We start from the raw sequence: 19,373 nt of genomic DNA on the forward strand, positions 1-19,373 counted from the left end.
AGACGAGGGAGCGAGGGAACATGAGGGAGAGCACAGACATGACGCGCTGGGGAAATGTGGAAAAAATAACAGAATAAAACACGAAGGGAGACACAGCACAAGAACTCACATCACAATGTGAAACAGGGACACATAGGGAGATACAGAGGGCAGAGATACAAGGGGGCATCCAATAAACTAAACGGAACAACCTAGGGATCTTAGAATAAATAATGAACTAATAAATTACAAAAACACAAGACAACCCAGAACGGTGGGTCAAAATGACTCAGGACTATGACAGCTTGGATAATCTCAACAATGTTAACAAGGTTCCATAGTTAGCATCTATTTCATTAAGACTTACAACAACACAGTTCCACTCAATTCAAATGCTTTTAAATGCACTGACTGATATTTGGATGTGATTTAAAGTCCAAAGTTCAGGACCAGTAGAGAACTGTAGTTACAGCATCTAATATCCCAGTGATATATATTACATATGAGCTTTGCAGTTAAGGTTAAATAAATTACTATATATTGATACTAATAAAGAAAATCAGTTGTTATATGAAAAAGCTTTCAAAAATAGAGCAAAAAACACAACAAACGAAAAAACTCCAATCATTTAAATCCCACATATTTCACTGACGAAAAATGTGTCTTATCATTTGCTAAAATAAATGTAAAACCTGATTTAGGTGCCTTTTAGAAGTGCCATCACCTCTTACTTAATGTGTGTGATTTGTAATTAACAACATACCTCTTTCTAAATAACTTGCAGACTGCATGAATGCAGAAAAGTGGCCAGTTCAAAATAAAGAAAAGAGGAAGTTTTGTGTCAGGGCTGCAGGGCTCATTTTATATTTTGATATTTGTACTTGAATGAAAAAATAAGTAAATGAAATTTTTATATGCTACAAACATGTCTTTGAATTTTGTAGAAAACAGGAAAAATGGTTTCAAAAGGAAAATACAGTCCTCTCGAAAAATATTAGATCATCATCAGCAGTGAACTTAAATGTGTTAATGGTACATTTAGTTTTGAAAATGTATTTTTCCATTTCTTAGTTAGTGGTGCTGTTGTTCCTTTTCAGTCCTAAAAAAGTGAACCACTTCCTAAAAATGAATGTTTCACTTGAGAAGCGAAAGGTGGACGAGGAAAAGTAGAAGATGATGGGATCGATACAGGTGTTGAAACAGCTCAGAAGCAACATGTAGTACCTCCACTCTGGACTTAGTCCCTGGATGTAACCCACTAAATGAGATAAACTGAATGGCAGAACACAAATGAGGAACACAGCAAGAGTCCCTGAGGCCATGCCAATGGCCTTCTGTTTCTGCATCTGGGATATCCTGGGCAGGCTGTACAGAATCGAGATGCAGCGCAAGGAGCAGTAAACACAAATAAGAAGAGGTATGAGGCAGAGTACAAAGAAAATCTCCAGACGTACTGGGAGGAGGATCTTCAACTGCTTCTCTGAAAACTGTTCATAACACGCATTGGAGTTATTACTGGCCAGAGATGGGTGATGCTGGATGATGAAAATGATACTGCAGTGTGCTGATGAGATGAGCCAAACAGCAACACTGATAACAATTGCATACACAGGTTTCTGCAGTAGATGATAGGTGATAGGAAATGCTACTCCTATGTAGCGGATCACACTGACTGCCATCAGCAGCAAGGAGCTGGTGTAGATTGTGGAGAAAAAGGTGAAGGAAGTGATGGAGCACATGAAGTTGGGAAGATCCCACTTCATACCAGATGCTGCCTCGTGCATCTTGAAAGGAAGGATGACCAAAAACAGCAGGTCGGAGATGGTCAAATTAAGCAGCAGGATGTCTGTTGGACGTAGCTTGGAACAGATCTCGGTACTAAACGCATAGAGAGCCAAGAGATTACAGGGGAGGCCGATCAGGAATGAAATGATGTAAACTGAGAGAATGATCTCAGTCCTCACTGTAGACACCATTATTGACCTAAATCAACATTTAGAAAAAAAAAACACATATCAACTGAAATGTTTTTGGTTAGAAAGACAAATGACATTTTAAAATTACTTTCTATTTTTTACACTTGGAACAACTTTGTGTGTAAGCATGTTGTTGTCCAAAAAAGAAGTAGCTTAGCTTTTTTCTTTATACCATTTCTTTATACCTGTTTCTGTCCTAAAAATCCCTCACAAAGCATCCTTGAATAAACTTACATTGTCTAGAAAGAGTGTGGTAATACCAAACAATTATTTTATACTGGATAAATTTTCCTCTGGCTTCCCAGACAAATTTTCCATTTTTGAAAATAATAACACATAACACATCACAGCCTTTTTGGCAGCTAAGATCTTCTGTTGTTTCTATTTTGTTAGAGGCACATTTCATACAACAGGGATGCAAATAACTAAATAATTTATATAGTATGGGGTTAGTGCTATGATGATTCTGGTTTTCTTTTAATAATAATGTCTGATTTGCATTTTACATTTTCCTGTTTATTTTTAATTGGTGTACTTATTTCAATTAATGAACTTATTTATTTGTAACCAGGTTGAATTTGTCATTTATTAAAATGTGTTGAAATATTAAAAATGGCAAAATTCATCTTAAAATGTCAAGTAATAATAATGTTAACAAGACGTCCACAAATCCAAATGTGGTCGTTGTGGACTATAAAAAGCCCGTACACGGCGGTCCTACCAATGTCAACACTAGACGTTAGACGTCGAAAAAGATTTTGCTTGGGTTTACAAAACAACCCCATCAATTGGACTAAAACTGTACGTCTAAAAGTGACATTTAAAAGACATCACTCTGCACAGTGGGTTCATTCTTTTGAATAGGACAGCAAGCTGAAGATACTGGTATGTCTTCTGATTTATACCAGATGATTTTGTAACTGGATAACTATGTTTCAACAGCCTCTAATAACACTGACACAGAATGAATAGCATATTTGCTTATTACTGCAATATCATCAGCATATAATTTGTGTTCTCTGTCACAGACATTTGATTTTAAAGAATTCAGATCAGCATGATGATGTTTGAGCAATAGATGCAGTTGTAACCTCAGTTGTAATTGTGATCCTGTTTCCGTTTTCTAAAAATATGATTAAAATAACTTTTGGATATGATTTTAATTGCTCAATTTCTTAATTGCAAGCAGGCTCTGGTATGTTTCATTTCATTAGGTAAATAAATTTACTTACACAGCAGCAGAAGATTCCAAAATGCTGTGACTAAAACTACAACTAGTCTGACTCCGGCTGTATTTCATGAAAGACTTACAGGTTAACTCGTGGGTTCAAAGATAAGCTGATATAAAATGTGAGAAACTGGAAACACTGAGTCAAGCTCCATCAAACACACAGGGGACTACAAAAAGCTATAGCAGCCACCAGTGAGTTAATATTAACTCAAATGCAAAACTGCAATTGATGTTGGCTCTTCTTTGTCTGAAATTCTATAATCATAAACTTTTATATATTCAAATATATAATATATATATATTCAGTATATTTTATATTCAAACTTAGACCTCTCATAGAAGAGGGCATTGTGTAAGAAATTGTTTTTCACAATATTTTAATTATCCTTATTTGAATATATTCCCACCTTGGCATGATCATAGATGTTTGTCAGTTTTGCAGTGGAGTAAAGAACAAGTATTCTTCTGCTTGCAATTCAGTTTTCTGTTGTTTAAATATTGATTTCCTTGTTTGTTACAACACGTTAAGATTGCAACAGGAAATAAAGATAGACATGTATATGTTCAAAAATATAACTGATGCTTTGGCAAAACTATCTAGTCTAACAGTGACAAGTCTAACAGAATTGCTTAAGAGAAAACTGAGAGTACAAAAGTATGTCACTCTAATATGCATTGCAAGTAGACTATATTGCTCCAACAATCAATGGAACCTACTGTGTGAGACAGCAGCAAATTCCCTCTGGTCATTACTCCAGATAAACCCTCATGTTGCAATACAAATTTTGTGGGAAGTAAAATATATAATTTTACTACTTTTAGATGTTTGAGAAATTACAATAGTTAAAAAAACAATAGCATAACATAACTGTACAGTCTGATTTAAGCAATTTGATTATATGTGTCAAGATCTACATCAACTTCCATTCTGATACATGTAGGGTGATTTCATATGCTTTAAACTTGAAATGAGTATTTTCTGTGGTAAAACCTCGTCAGGTGGCTCTGTTTCATTTTTGCTTTGGAGAAGCGTTTCACTGTTTTGGTAGTGTTGAGATCTCGCCGATCTTTGCATTTCTTCCAGGAAATCATTGTCATAAACACAGGAAAGTCTTTCCATCTCCAGGGCTCTGTCAGGTCTGTGTAGGTGTATTTGTGTGTCTTCATTTTGTGAGCTAGCAAAAGTTAGAAGAAAAATATTACAAAGCCACCCAGAAACTTTAAATATTTTTGCTCATTTAGAGACATACCATGTTATATTCTGCAGCAACTGACCCCCAATCATTGTGTAAAGGTTTTTGCTGCCTTGCATATATATATTTGAGCTCTTACAGAAGAGATTACTCAGATAAATAAGGCTACTTTACTTATTGCATACTAATTATCATATCTTTACAACACATCATCAAAACTGAGGTAGCTTCACTTGAAATGATTTTCCTCACCGATGAAAAATGTTGTTTATCTGTTGTTGCTGGACTTGACCTCCTCCAAAAAATAATCTAAAAGATGTTTGAATTTAGTAAATTTGAAATATATGTTTGTCAAGTATTTAAAAAGAAATCTGTGTTAATACTTTTACATCTTAAACACCAAAAACAATAACATGAAACACAGTTTACTAACCTCTTTACAGGATATTTTCTGTAAATGAGAACAGCACATCCAAAGAGGAAAATCATTCCTGGAAGCATGAGCCACAGCAAAAGGGCTGAAAAACAAAGAAACATTTTTTACAGACACACATTCAATTCAATAAAACTTTATTGATCCTGAAGGTTGACCCTGAAGGAAATTGGGTAAACACCATTCATGCCTGAATACACAAACATATACACACTGTTAGTCTTAAGTGCTACTTACTTGATTCTGACAAACTGACTGCAGGTATCTTTTTGGTGTCACTTCCATGTGGGTTTCTGCCTGTGCACGATACATTGGTCTGGGTTTTAACTTTAATCTTTATTTCCCCAAAGACTACATGTTTCTTATTTGTCAAAGCAGAGGTGAATGAGGACAAATGGGTGTAATTTCCATTTATAATCCAGTATATAGAAGCATTAGGGGATGCATCAACCAAACAGATACACCTCAGAAGGTCTCCTGTAAGGTGGCACGAGGTCTCAGGTAGGATTACAGGGCGATCTAAAAAGACCAAATATAAATCAGAATCAGAATCATGATCAGAATCGTGTTTATTGGCCAAGTATATGTGCAGACACATACAGGGAATTTGGTTCCGGTAGATGGTGCCTCTCAAGCACAGCAATGTAAATCACACACACACACACGCACGCACGCACGCACGCACGCACGCACGCACGCACGCACGCACGCACGCACGCACACACACACACACACACGTGTCTATATATACACATTACACATACATACACAACGCTGTGTAAACCAACTATAAATAACTAATCTAAAGTTATATACATAAAATACAGAAATGAAATGAGGTGGAATGAATACTACAGAATGTACATAAGGTGCAGCTGCAGTCTGGCAGTGGGAGCAGTGTGACAGGTCAACTGTTTAGAAGGGAGATGGAGAGGGGAAAGAAACTGTTCCTGTGTCGGGTGGTCCTGGTCTGCAGGCTTCTGTACCGTCTGCCAGAGGGCAGCAGATCAAAAAGTCTGTGACCAGGGTGTGAGGGGTCTGTGATGATTTTCCCTGCCCGTTTCCTGGTTCTTGAGAGGTACAGATCCTGGATGGAGGGCAGGGGGACGCCGACGATCCTTTCTGCTGCCCGTACAGTCCGCTGCAGTCTGTTCCTGTCCTGTTTAGTGGCTGCTCCATACCAGACTGTGATGGAAGAGCACAGGACAGACTCAATGACCGCAGTGTAGAACTGGATCAGCAGCTCCTGTGGGAGACTGTACTTCCCCAGTTGTCTCAGGAAGTACATCCTCTGCTGGGTCTTTTTGAGGATGGAGTTGATGTTGGTCTCCCACTTCAGGTCCTGGGAGATGGTGGTACCCAGGAACTTGAAGGTCTTCACAGTCGACACAGGGCTGTCTGATATGGTGAGGGGGGGCAGAGTTGAGGGATGTCTCCTGAAGTCCACTGTCATCTCTACAGTCTTAAGAGTGTTCAGCTCCAGATTGTGCTGACTGCACCAGAGTACCAGCCGCTCAACTTCCTGCCGGTATGCAGACTCATCACCATCCTGAATGAGGCCAATGACAGTGGTGTCATCTGCAAACTTTAGAGTTTAACAGCCGAGTTCTTGGAAGTGCAGTCGTTAGTGTAGAGGGAGAACAGTAGTGGTGAGAGGACACATCCTTGAGGGGCACCAATACTGAGGGACCGAGTTTCAGAGGTGATTTCCCCCAGTCTCACTTGTTGCTTTCTATCTGTCAGGAAGCTGGTGATCCACTGACAGGTAGCTGGTGACACGCTGAGCTGGGAGAGTTTGGAGGAGAGAAGTTCAGGCACAATGGTGTTAAAAGCTGAACTAAAGTCCACAAACAGGACCCTGGCATGAGTTCCCGGGCGGTCAAGGTGTTGCAGGATGTAATGCAGCCCCATGTTTACTGCATCATCCCTACCGACCCGGTAGGCAAACAGTATATTAGGTATATTAGTAGGCAAATAGCATATTTGCCGGTAGGCAAATATTACTACATCACATTTATGCAAACCTCTTAGATATGTGTGGTTTATGACTTTCAGTGAACATGAAAATTATTTATCATCTTGGCCTAAACTTACAATTTATAAGGCCCTTTTTGACAAAACTCCCTAGAATGAAGAGTGGTGGAAGTCTAAGGAAACCATGATGTCTTTCTGCTAAAAATTAGTTTCTGGCAGAAATTAAGATTATTTACATGCATTTTAGCCACTGTAAGTTTTAAGGTTTTTGAAGCTTAAAATTATTTATGGCAAAGAGAAGACAAGTGGAATGACAAAGAGATATGATAAATATAAATATCCTACAACTGCTTAACAACAGTAAGTGGGTAAAACATAGTTTAAATTGTTCATGCTTGTCTACATACATGCAGACACTTTCACGGGGCATACGCTAACATCTCCAACAAAGCTTTAAAATCATATGCACACTCATGACCAAAAAATGCCTACAAATGGGTTTAGTCACTACAAGCTGCAGTCAGTTGCAGAACAACAACAACAACAACAACAAACTTTATTTATAGAGCACATTTAAAAACTAGCGGTATACCAAAGTGCTTAACATAAAAGACAGAAAAGTAACATGAGTATTATAAGGCCTCAACAAAGTATCAAATATACTCACAGGTCATTGCCACTAATACACAGGGGTAGTATAAAATGCATATCAAGTAAAAACATAGTAAAAGCACAAGCCATAAAAAATATGTATAAAGAAAAATAGAGTAAGTCTAAGAATCAGGCACGAGCATTAACAAGCAGGAAAAGCGAGATTAAACAAATAGGTTTTTAACCGTGATTTAAAAGATTGGATAGAATCGGACGCCCGGATCGCAATCGGAAGGTTATTCCACAACTCTGGTGCAGCCAGGGCAAACACCCGGTCACTTCAGCCGAGATCTAGGCTGCACCAAGAGTAACTGAGTAGATGATCTTAATGCTCTGGCAGGAACATACGATTTAAGGAGTTTGCTAAAGTAGCTCGGTGCTGTGTTGTTGGTAATTTTAAACGTAAGCAGCAGTATTTTAAATTGGATGCGGTATTTAATGGGCCAGCTAGAACAGGGGATAGCTCAGTAGGTAGAGTGGTGGCCCCATGATCGGAAGGTCGGGGGTTTGACTCCACTGAACGGCTACACTGAGGTACCCCTGAGCAAGGTACCGTCCCTACACACTGCTCCCCGGGCGCTACATTGGTGGCTGCCCACTGCTTCACTGGGTGAATGGGTTAAATGCAGAGGAACTATTTCCCTATGGGGACTAACACACACACTTTACTTTACAGGGGTGATACAGGCAAACTTCCCAGCTCTGGTCAGAATGCGTGCCGCAGCATTTTGGACTGTCTGCAGTCTATGAAGGAGGGCAGAATGAAGACCGAAATACAGTGAATTGCAGTAATCCAGCCTAGAAGTCACAAAGGCGTGGATGAGCTTTTCCAGGTCCTTATGTGAAACATAGTCCCGAGCCTTAGAGATGAGACGCAGTTGGTAGAAACTAGATCTAACTACAGCAGACACTTGTTTATCGAATTTGAACGAGCTGTCAAGCAACACGCCCAAATTGCTAACAGTGTCAGAAAGGGAGCTGGTAAGGGAACCAAAGGCATCACAAAGTTGGCCATGAGGAACGTTGCTGCTAAATACCGCAATTTCAGTTTTCTTATCATTTAGGATAAGAGAGTTTGCTAAGAGCCAATCTTTGACCTTACGCATGCACTCTTGAAAGCAGTGCAAGGACAAAGCAAGATCATCATTTAGTTCAAAGTAGATCTGTATATCATCAGCATAGCAGTGAAAGGCGGTGCGGTATTTCTCAAAGATTGCTCTTAGAGGGAGCATATACAGTGGGATAAGAGTAGGGCCCAACACAGAGCAAGTGCCCAGGTTGACAGAGAAGGACCTATTGGAGAGGTATGATTTAAACCAATCAAGGGCAACACCTTTAATGCCTACAGTATGCTCAAGCCTCGCTAATAAGATGTTGTGATCTACCATATCGAAGGCCGAGGATAAATCCAATAAAACTAGGGCCACAGAGCGTCCAGTATCAGCAATTAGAAGAAGATCGTTGAGGACTCTAAGCAACGCTGTTTCAGTGCTATGATGTGGTTTGAAGGCAGACGGGAATTTATCGTTAATGTGATTCCAGCCAGAGAGTAAGGAAGAATTCAATAGCGATAAAATACTGGGTCCAATTACATCGAAGCAGTCCTTAACTATGCGAGATGGGAGGGTATCATGTATAGGATTAGTATTGTTCAGTTGTTCAACTAAATGCTTAAGAGTAAGGAGTGACACGGGCTCAAACTGATGGAAAGTAGACGAACAACCAGGGCTACAAACAGGGCTAGACATTAAAGGAAGTGAAGACTTAAGAGATGAAACTTTATCTAAGAAGTGATTTAAAAATTGTTCACAAAGAGCAGGAGAGCATACCAGCGGCATAACAGGGCAGGGATTGACCACTAAATTAAAAATTTTAAATAGCGTTCGGGGATTGTGACCATTAGCCAGGATAATTTTTGATAGGAAAGCCACCATTTTGGCAGCAGTTTGGAATTTCGAGTGGCTGGCACGTAGGATTTCATAAGATAACTGGAGTTTATCTTTTCTCCACCTCCTCTCATCGCGAAAGAGTTCAATTTACAGGGACTGGTGTTTTTGACTGATGCTAGGAGGTTGCTATTCTATTTTTACTCATATGACTGAGCAACTGACTTGCTCTTAAATATGAAGTAGCTTCGTCAAATTGTGTGTCCAGTGTTGGGCACTTATTTCGGTTGAGCTGATTTAACATACCCTTGTTTGTCTAAAGTTATCTCTGGATGGTGGTGTGTGAGCTGAAACTTCTTGTTCTAATTCTTTCCAGATTATTTTAATTGATTAAATAAAATATTTAGCACTAAGATAAGCGTGTCGTAGAAACTAACAGTTGGTAAAGACGCAAAGTTTCGGTGTTTTTTTGCTTCAGGCTGGGGTCCTTCTGATGTTGTTTTCCCCGCACGGTGGCACGGTGGTTAGCACTGTTGCCGCACAGCAAGAAGGTCCTGAGTTCAATTCCACCATCAGGCCGGGGTCTTTCTGTGTGGAGTTTGCATGTTCTCCCCGTGTTTGCGTGGGTTCTCTCCGGGTACTCCGGCTTCCTCCCACCGTCCAAAGACATGCAGCTTGTAGGGATAGGTTAATTGATTAATCCAAATTGTCACTAGGTGTGAATGTGCGAGTGAATGCGAGTGTGAATGATTGTCTGTCCCTATGTGTTAGCCCTGCGACAGACTGGCGACCTGTCCAGGGTGTACCCCGCCTTTCGCCCTATGACAGCTGGGATAGGCTCCAGCGCCCCCCGCGACCCTGAAAAGGATAAGCGGAAGCGAATGGATGGATGGATAAATAAAATATTGATATTTGGTTTCCTTGTAGCGATGCAATTCAAAATATAATATTCCTTTCCCACACCCCTGCTAAGATGACAAATATTGATATATTTTCTACGATGAATAGCCTATTTTTATTATGTTATTGTGGTTTGTTGTTGTTGTTGTTGTTGTTGTTGTGTGTGTGTGTGTGTGTGTGTGTGTGTGTGTGTGTTTCTTTTTTTCTTACACTGAACATCCAGATCCACCCAGACGGACTGTTGCACTCCAAAAGCATTTTGAGCCATGCAGGACAGAGATGTATCTCGTGCAATGTTGTTGAAATGCTTTGTACTCTGAGTTGAATTTTTGATCTTGTGCTGGTCTAATTGTCTTATAAACCATAAGTATTTGTGTGGTGGTGGGTTACTATTAGCAACACACTCAATGTTGATGCTGTCACCTTCCACCACAACTTTCTTTTCCTTTTTCACTGTAACAGTGACAGGCTTATCTGTGGATATAGGAAATCATAACAACAAGACAGTTTGTTAAGATAAATAAATGTAGGTCTACGATTTACTGTATTTAGAGCACATATTGCTTTTCTCACATAAAATGTTGAGTGTCATTTCACTTCCAATGGTAAAGGTTTTAAACTTAGCCGAACAGCGAATCCTCCTGTTATGCATCAGATATGTTGCTACTCCTCGCAGTGTCTTTTGGTAGAACCACTGGCCATGCACTTCCATGTGGAAATCCACAAAAGTGTAGTTTTCCAGAAGTGTGTTTGCATTCCATTGAAGCAATGGAGGTAAGAAAGGGCAAGAGTAGATTATGCTGCAGTTGGCCTGGAAATTCTCCCCTTCCACCATTTTCTTCTGTATGTAGATTATGGGAGCTTTTCTTTCTAGAAGTTAAAAAAAAAACAAAAAACAAAACGTAATAAAGAGAAAAAAATGTCTTGTATATCTTGAGATTTAGAATTTTCTAAATGACATGTACTGTATGGCAAATTGCTATTGTACACTTAAACCAAGTAGCCGTGTTATGTGCTGGGTTTCTTGGATGTGTAACAGATTTTGAGTTTTCCAAATTCTGTCAGAACTAGTTTTTAGTTGTTTTTATTTACATTTTCACAGAATTTTTTTTATATATATATTTTTTATTAAGCTCCTGCAACCATGGTCATTTTCTAAATAATACTTTTTGGCTTTTTGCCTTTATGGTGATATTAAAGTGAGATGAACAGGGAGGCAGGGAGGAGAGAGTGAGAGGGGAAGAAATGCAGCAAAGGGCCTCATACCCATACCCGGGTGCTGCTCTATAACACATGTGGTTGCCCAGTCACCCACTCATCCACTGAACTAAACTGGCACGTAACATTGGTCAGTCTGACTTAAATGGAAGTTTGACAATATTCACTTACCAACACTGATAGTTACAGTTTGATCATGGAATGTCTGAGTTGTCTGAGAGTCTGGATTGATCCACACATAAACACGTAGGTTATGGTCAGCTGTGCTCACATTGTCAATCATCAGGGTGCAGTTTCCCTCTGCAGCGTTGCCAGATACTTTGGTGCGTCCTCTGAACTGCTGTTCCACGTTATAAGAATAAACTCCATCATAAACAACAGGATACTTTAGATTATGATACTGGTACCAGATAACTCGATCGTAAGGTTCTGTCTGACATGGCACCACAACACAGGTTCCTTCATCAGCAACAACTGTTTTGGGTACTCTAACGCTGAAGCCTTTCACCTGCTGGAGAACTGAGGTACCTCAAAAGGGTGAGAGGAAGAGGAGAGCAGAAGGGAAGATCAAAAACATCACAAAACCACAAAATGTTGTAATAATATCTTTGCTGACGAATAATAAAATAAAATAGGTGACCCACAAATAGAAACTCTGATGCACAGAGAGATGCTATCATGAAAGCTGGCTAACCACTAAGAAACATCAACCCTATAAAAATAACAAAAAACCACCAGTGACTTCTCAGAAATCAACCTAATATTGCTGTCAACTCATTAAAAATGAAATGAGTGGATGTTCTGTCTTCCTGTATTCTGCTTTCTGTCTTCAAATTCTAAGGAACATATCCTACCTTTACTGCAAAATTACTAAAGATTAATTTGATGAGGTTACACGATTATGACTTTTTCACATTATCAAAGTAGCCAAAAGTATTACTACAGGAAAATAATACAGTAATACCAATAGTATGGATATAAGATTTTCGTAAAACCTGTGCAGCTTTTATGTTGTTTTTTTCCCATTGTTTTTCTCTCACTCATATGGTGCAGTCATTCTACGTTGACAGTTGATTTTACATTGCATGAACTGTTTAAAAGCATTATCAGCAACAGAACTAAAGACAGAAACAGGTCGTTATTACCAGTCATCAAGCTCAGCAGTCTAAGCAGATGAACAGAGGCCATGAAGACAGCAGTCACTTTACAGCATCCGATAAGTCACCTTTGGCTTTTCAACCTCTGAAACGCAGCAGCTGTAACATTGTATTTATAATACCGGTCATAATACACTAACACAAAATCAGTTACTGAGGAAGTGTATAGTACTACAGTTGATTTTTCTACACTAGAATCCTCAAGTTCTTCCAGGTTGAACAAAGCATAAAACTTGGCTTTACATCAGTAATACAGCTTTAGATCTTCTGAAAGGAAGTTCAATCTTTATATCTTATGAGAAACGTACCTGGCAAGAGAGATGCTGCTTCACTGTGTTTGTGATGTCCCAGTCTGTTTCTGTTCTCAAGTCCACCTTTTGACCACAACCTAAATTGCTCTGCCACTCTCTGCTATTCAGCCTCAAACAGGAAACTTGCAGTGCTCATTTAAGGCAGTCAGTCTGAAAGTGAGAAACTCGGAAAGAAGGGCTCTGCTTGTTTCACCGAATTTACAGTTTGCTAAACACTTCATCACATGTTGTTCATTAAACTCCAAAGCAGTGTGACAAAGGTTAGATGGATTTGGACCGATTCCTGTGTTAATGTAAGTGCTTAGAAAAATGATTACATACATATTTATACATCACTTTTCATAATGCAACAAGGAGGAACGTAGGAACTCAAAATAAGGTTAGATCAGGTGATGAACAAATATTATTATCAGCCAATGCAATGCAACCAAGAACATTTAGTCAGTGAAATGACGTCAATCACCCCCATATCTAGTGTGTCTTCGCAAGTGAATACATTCTATGAATATGAAAGAGCAAATCCACGAGTGAACTCGAAAGCACAAGTGCAACATAACAAAAGACAAAAAACTCCCAGATGCACTGAATTAAAAAAAAAATCTTTGACAAAATAATATATTGAAAAAACAAAAAAAATCAATCACTTTTATTTGTTTAAGTGTCATTCATTATATTTATAGCCTACAGCTAAACAATGATAAGTTTGAGATGTTTGTGCAGTTATATTCTATATTTTAAATTATTTAAATTATTTAATATTTTAATCTTTTTTTATTTAATTATTTCAGAAGATTTTTCCAAAAATGATTTCATCATGTTGGCCACTAAAACATTTTTGCATTTTATTACTTGGAATTTGGAGCATTCAAACATAGGAAGGCATTATCACATCCCAGATGAAGCTAGACTATAGCTGGGTCATGCTCAGAGCCATGCGTTTGTTGCAGGCTAATCAGATTAAAATGAATTACCACCAAATTTCAAGCATGCAAACTGCATGTCCAGATTTTCTCCCAGCTTCTCTAACAGGTCTCCTTGGACCAGTTGTAGCCACCTGGTAGTGAGCCAGTCTTTGACTATTTCAGGGAGTGTCTGAGATACTGTGCCAGAGAAGCCTGAACAAAGGGATTGTAACTGTATTGCTCAATGTCTTTGCCACAGTGTGACTACGTGTCAAGGACACACCCAGAGAACAGACCAGCTATTTATTTATTTTGTAGTAAGCTCAACAATGCAAAAGGTTGCATTATGTTATGAAAAGTATTTGTCTGCTTCCTGATTTCTTTTTTCCTTCCACATTTGTCACATTAAAATGTTTCAGATAATCAAAACATTTTAATAGATTTGGACTTTTTTTTTTTTTTTAATAAAAATTGCCTTTTGAATTTACTTGAGTTATTTTTTTCCTAATATTAAGATTAGTTTAATGTTCTGAAACTCCAAACTGTGACCAATATGCAAAAAGCAAGACATCAGGAAATATGGGGTAAATATTTTTTCACAGCACTATTTATCTATTTTTGCATAGCGCTTTGTTCTTTAAATTTGACTTGCGCATATTCACACCCCACTTCCTTCCTCATATTTCTAGGCTCCACTTGAGCATACAGGCCTCCCATTTCTACTGCATTGCTCACAAACTTTCTGTTAACTCCCCTCACCGTGCACTTCTCTTTCAAATAAGATCTGCCAGATGGATTCATGTCCAAAGACTTTTCACCCTTCTTTTTCTGGCTCTTTATTTTCCAGTTCACATTAGAGTAAATCAGTTCGCACTCGTCCCCTTGTCTGATTTTTTGCATCCTCCTTCTGCATGGTTTGGCCCAGAGATTGGAAAGTCAGTGCTGCTTGGTCCAGCGATGTTTGCAGGTTAAAGATTTTCTGCCCCTCTCAGTCCATCAGCGTTTGCATAAATGCACTCTTCTGTTGTGTTTGGTCCCTACAATTACATAGAAAATATCAGTGGTAAAGATAATCTACTTCTTGCTGTATAGTTACAAAAGTATCAGCATTGGTCAACAGGAACTTAAGGCGCCTCATTTCCTTCTTCAGTTAGAGGCTGACTCATTGCATCTGCGTTGTTTTCATCTGTTAAGTGACCTTTATTTTTACAGGGACTCTTCTGAACCCTAAAAAATAAAATAGTAAGAAATTATCAGCATTTAGTCAAATAGAATCAGGACAAATAGAGTTTACTGTTACAGTAAAGTCTGAAGGTTTTCTGAAAAAGTCTCATGTTGTTTACTTACCTGATAAAAAACACATGTAGTAACAGTGCAAGAGTGGATATTATTGCTGGATACAGAACTGAATTTAAAAAAAGAAAAAGAAAAAGACCTGTATATTAATTGTGTAGCCTTTAAAAAATAAGGTTTGTTTGAACTCACAACATACATTTTATAAAACTCCTAGTATGTCTATTATAACTGGACTGCAGTGACAGATTCCTTCTTCATATGGATTAGAGGGTATCTAAAACTTCTTGCAAAGAAATTGATTGCAAGTGAATCCCAGAGGAGCACAGATGTAATCCTAACATTATCTGTTAGTGGGCTCTGTAGAGTACACTGTATCACTGGCTAAGGTTTCAAACATCTAAACATTAACTTTATATCTTTGATTCATAAAATGTGTTTGTTCCCCATCAGTTTTCACAGTTATCTTTAGCGCTGCATCACAAATACTTTCTTACTGCTCAGCATTACTGCAGAATGTCAGAGTGACATTGCTGCTTGTTGGTATCAGATCTGCTATGGTCTTTGGTTTCACACACACAGTTTTGAGTTTATGGACTTTAAATTCTTATATATTGTTAACATTATCTGTTTGGCTAGTAGTTACTTTATCACGTCTTCATCTTCATGTATTTAGTTCTCTTAGTTACAGTTTCTATTTGTATTAGAGTTTTTTATTTTGCTCAGTATTTCTGTTTTCCTTCTCTGTATTTCCTTCCTTTAGTTTTGTGTCTGATTTTCCCTTTTTGTATTTTATGGTTCCTAACTTTATCTTAGTAATTGTGTAGTGCTCTTAAGTTTACTTGTCTCTTCTTCATTAACTGTCTTGAATCTTTGTGGGAGCATCTTGTGACCCTCCTGTGTTTCATTAACTGATTACCCTTTGTGCATATAATGCTTTCTCCTTTGCTGCAGTCTGGTCCTGTCTGGTCCAGATGTGCTTGTGCCAGTTTTTAAGATTACCCGTTTTTCCTCATTTGCTGGATTCTTGGCATTGTACTCTGTTTATATTGTCTCCTACTCTGGCTAAACAAAGGTCATTTTTGTCATTGAATTAGTCTGCCTCTTTCTCTTTTCTTTTTTGTTGTTGAATCGTAATATTATACAAATGTATATGCAAATTAGATGTGGATAGAGAAAATGTTAAAGAGATGTAAAATGTGATATTTACACTGAAGTTCAATTTGAATGCTGCTGGAACGTCCAACTCCAATCTCATTTCCAGCTTTGCAAAACAATATTCGCCTGTCTTTGGAGACTCTAATAGATAAACTCATTCCTGTCCCAATAAAAGTCTCCTGGTTTCCATCCGCACTGTACCAGGGTCTGATTGAAACTGTGATGTTTTTAGGTGAATCTGAAAAAATGAGCATAGGAACATGCACACTTAAATGTTAGGACACTTTTATTTACAGAATAAGTGTAAATATCTGTAATACAGTAGTGCCCTGAAAGATATTTTAAAAAATAATATTAAATACTCTTGAATGCAAAACACAATATTGTACCTCTAAGTAAAAGCAGAGAGCAAACCACACCAATATAAAGGTTAAATCTTGAGCAGAAACTGAAGAGTAAAAAGTGACAAGTTGTTTTTCTTGGCTTGTATCTTTCTGAACACTTTGTTCATGTCCAATAAAATATTTTTTCTTCTGTCTTTAACTTTAAATCTTTAACTAATTTATTGATGCAAGTTCTAGAGCAATTTGATGAAAGTTAATTTTTTTTAGTTCTTCTTACTATGTGCCTAATATTGTGCCTGTCAGAAATCCCTAATTTTAATAACCAATACTTAAATTAACTACTTGTAATATGATTATTGTCAGTCTCATTATTTAACTCTACCCCAAAGAGCAGTTACTGCTTTAGTTTCATTGCAGTAATTCATGTATTGTACATCCTTCAATCCTATTAATGGAATTCTAGTTGTGATATGTAAAGAGTAAATATGGAAAATCAATACATATATTCAACATCTATTTGTAGGTTGCTTAATCGTTCACATCCAAGTGCATTTGTAGCCTTGCAGAAAAATGTACTTTTGACTTTTGAAACAGTAACATTAAAAGAGCTTCCAGTCCCAATAAAAGTCTCCTGGTCTCCATCAGGTCTGTACCAGGTGTAGTTTTCTACTGCTGGGTTGGCATTACTGCTGCAGGTCAGAGTCACATTGCTGTTCTCTGGTACTGGACCAGAGGGACTGTTAGGTGTGGCTGTGTGCAGACAGGAATAGGACCCAAGGTGCAGACTCCAGAGACAGGCGTGAAATCAAAATGGCTTTAATGATACTCAAAATATAACATAACTGAAAAAACTCAAAACAAACTTAAACTAGAGAAATGACAGAACACACAGTTAAGAAAACGGTAGATCACGACACAGACACTAAGAAACACAGGGCTTAAATACACAGAGGGAGCAATCAGGGAATGGGTAACAGGAGGAAAACACAGCTGGGGCAAATCAGGCCTAACGAGACAAGGGGAAGCAAAACCAGACACATTAACATCAGACATGGACTTTCAAAGTAAAACAGGAAACATAACACAGACTCACGGGCAGGCACTATAACAAAGGGAACAGAGACGTGGGAACAGGGCAGACACAAACATTGACTGAACACAGGGATATAGGAACTTAGGATACACATAGACGCGAACTAGACAAGGGGATGCAGGTGATAGGGGAGACAGAGCAACTAAAGAAGACAGAGACATAAGCCATAAGACAGAACTCAAAGAAACCAAAAACTAGAAAGTATAAATAATATCATAAACTCAAAAACCCTGGGTCGACGACCCAGGCATCCTAACAGGGACTGACTGAAACTGTGACGTTTTTAGGTGAATCTGTAAAATGAGCCCCAAAACATGCACAATGAAATGCAAGACAGTTTTATTATTGAAAAAGCATGAATATCTGAGGTTGTATTATTTGGACATCTTACACCTGAAAATTGCTGGTATTATAGTTATTATTTAGTTTACTTTGTGTAATTACTTCCTCTTGAACAAATAATATGAAATCCTACTTGGGTCTTACTAAGCTTGGGTCGAGACAAACAACAAGTTTAGTTTTGTCTTAAGTTCAAGGTTCAAGGTTCAAGGTTCTTTATTTGTCACATGCATAGTTATACAAGTATAACACACAGTGAAATGTAGCCTGACACGCTCCTCGACATGTGCAAAAATGGGGGGGGGGGGGGGGGGGGGGGTGTAGAGGAAGAACATTTTATATATATATATATATATATATATATATATATATATATATATATATATATATATATATATATACACACACATATAGTATATACACTGGGTGAATGTGCAGTAGTAGCAGCAAGCAGGTGAATTCTGTACATTAATATGAATAGACATCTGACTATTTTACAGGATAGACAATATAAACATATTTAAAATTAAAGGAATTGAAATGTACATTGTGCCTTGGTTTAGTGTCTGGAAGAGAGTCCTGTCTCAGTCAATTATAGATGATGTGAGAGGGCGGGTGTGTGTGTTTAGGGCACGGATGGCTTGGGGATAGAAGCTCCTCTTGAGTCTCTCTGTCCTTGCCCGGAAGATGCGGAACCTTCTACCAGATTGTAGAAGTTGGAACAGTTTGTTGCCAGGATGGGACGGATCCTTCAGTATCTGCGCTGCTCTAGTCCAGCATCTCCTGGTGTAGGTGTCCTGAAGCGGGGGGAGAGCAATCCTGCAGCAGCGTTCTGCTGTACGGATCACTCTCTGGAGAGCTTTTTGGTCCTTCACATAGCTGTTCCCGAACCACGATGTCATGTTCTGTGTGAGGATGCTCTCCACAGCGCCTGTATAGAAAATCCTGAGGATCTTTGGAGAGACCCTGAACTTCCTCAGTTGTCGTAGGTGATACAGGCGCTGCCTAGCCTTTTTGGTCTGGACCTGAATGTGGGCAGCCCATGTCAGGTCTGAGGAGATGTGGACACCAAGATACTTGAAGGACTGCACCCTCTCCACTGGAGCTCCATTGATGATAATGGGCTTGTAGTCTCTGTGCTGACCCCTTCTGAAGTCCACCACCAGCTCCTTGGTCTTGCTGACGTTCAGCTGGAGGTGGTTGTCCTGGCACCACGATGCCAGATTCTTCACTTCATCCATGTAGGCCGCCTCATCGTTGTTGGAGATGGCACCCAACACCACTGTGTCGTCAGCAAGCTTCACAATGGTGTTGGAGCCATGGGTGGCCACACAG

At 38.7% G+C, this 19,373-nt stretch overlaps 2 protein-coding genes and 1 pseudogene across 3 annotated transcripts in view; 1 reads left to right on the plus strand and 2 right to left on the minus strand.

Annotated features, from left to right (window-relative positions):
- The window catches only part of LOC308405712 (histone H1-like), a 160,907-nt gene that overhangs the window by 104,483 nt on the left and 37,051 nt on the right, over positions 1-19,373 (plus strand). The gene's annotated exons all lie outside the window — the stretch shown is intronic.
- LOC308405500 (free fatty acid receptor 2-like) lies at positions 1,047-1,961 on the minus strand (the record flags this gene model as incomplete). The annotated part of the gene is made up of 1 exon (XM_080896175.1): positions 1,047-1,961. Exon 1 carries the CDS (start codon positions 1,953-1,955, stop codon positions 1,047-1,049), a length of 909 nt encoding a protein of 302 aa, XP_080752301.1. The 5' UTR covers positions 1,956-1,961.
- LOC308406252 (myelin-associated glycoprotein-like) lies at positions 4,628-12,018 on the minus strand (annotated as a pseudogene). Its single transcript has 6 exons — positions 11,613-12,018; positions 10,797-11,093; positions 10,434-10,697; positions 5,050-5,331; positions 4,809-4,897; positions 4,628-4,702 (listed from the first exon to the last, which is right to left on the minus strand). The product of its transcript is annotated as a myelin-associated glycoprotein-like (transcript).

This window comes from Rhamphochromis sp. 'chilingali' (genome assembly GCF_963969265.1).
Source record: "Rhamphochromis sp. 'chilingali' genome assembly, chromosome: 11".
NCBI classification, from domain to species: Eukaryota; Metazoa; Chordata; class Actinopteri; order Cichliformes; family Cichlidae; genus Rhamphochromis; species Rhamphochromis sp. 'chilingali'.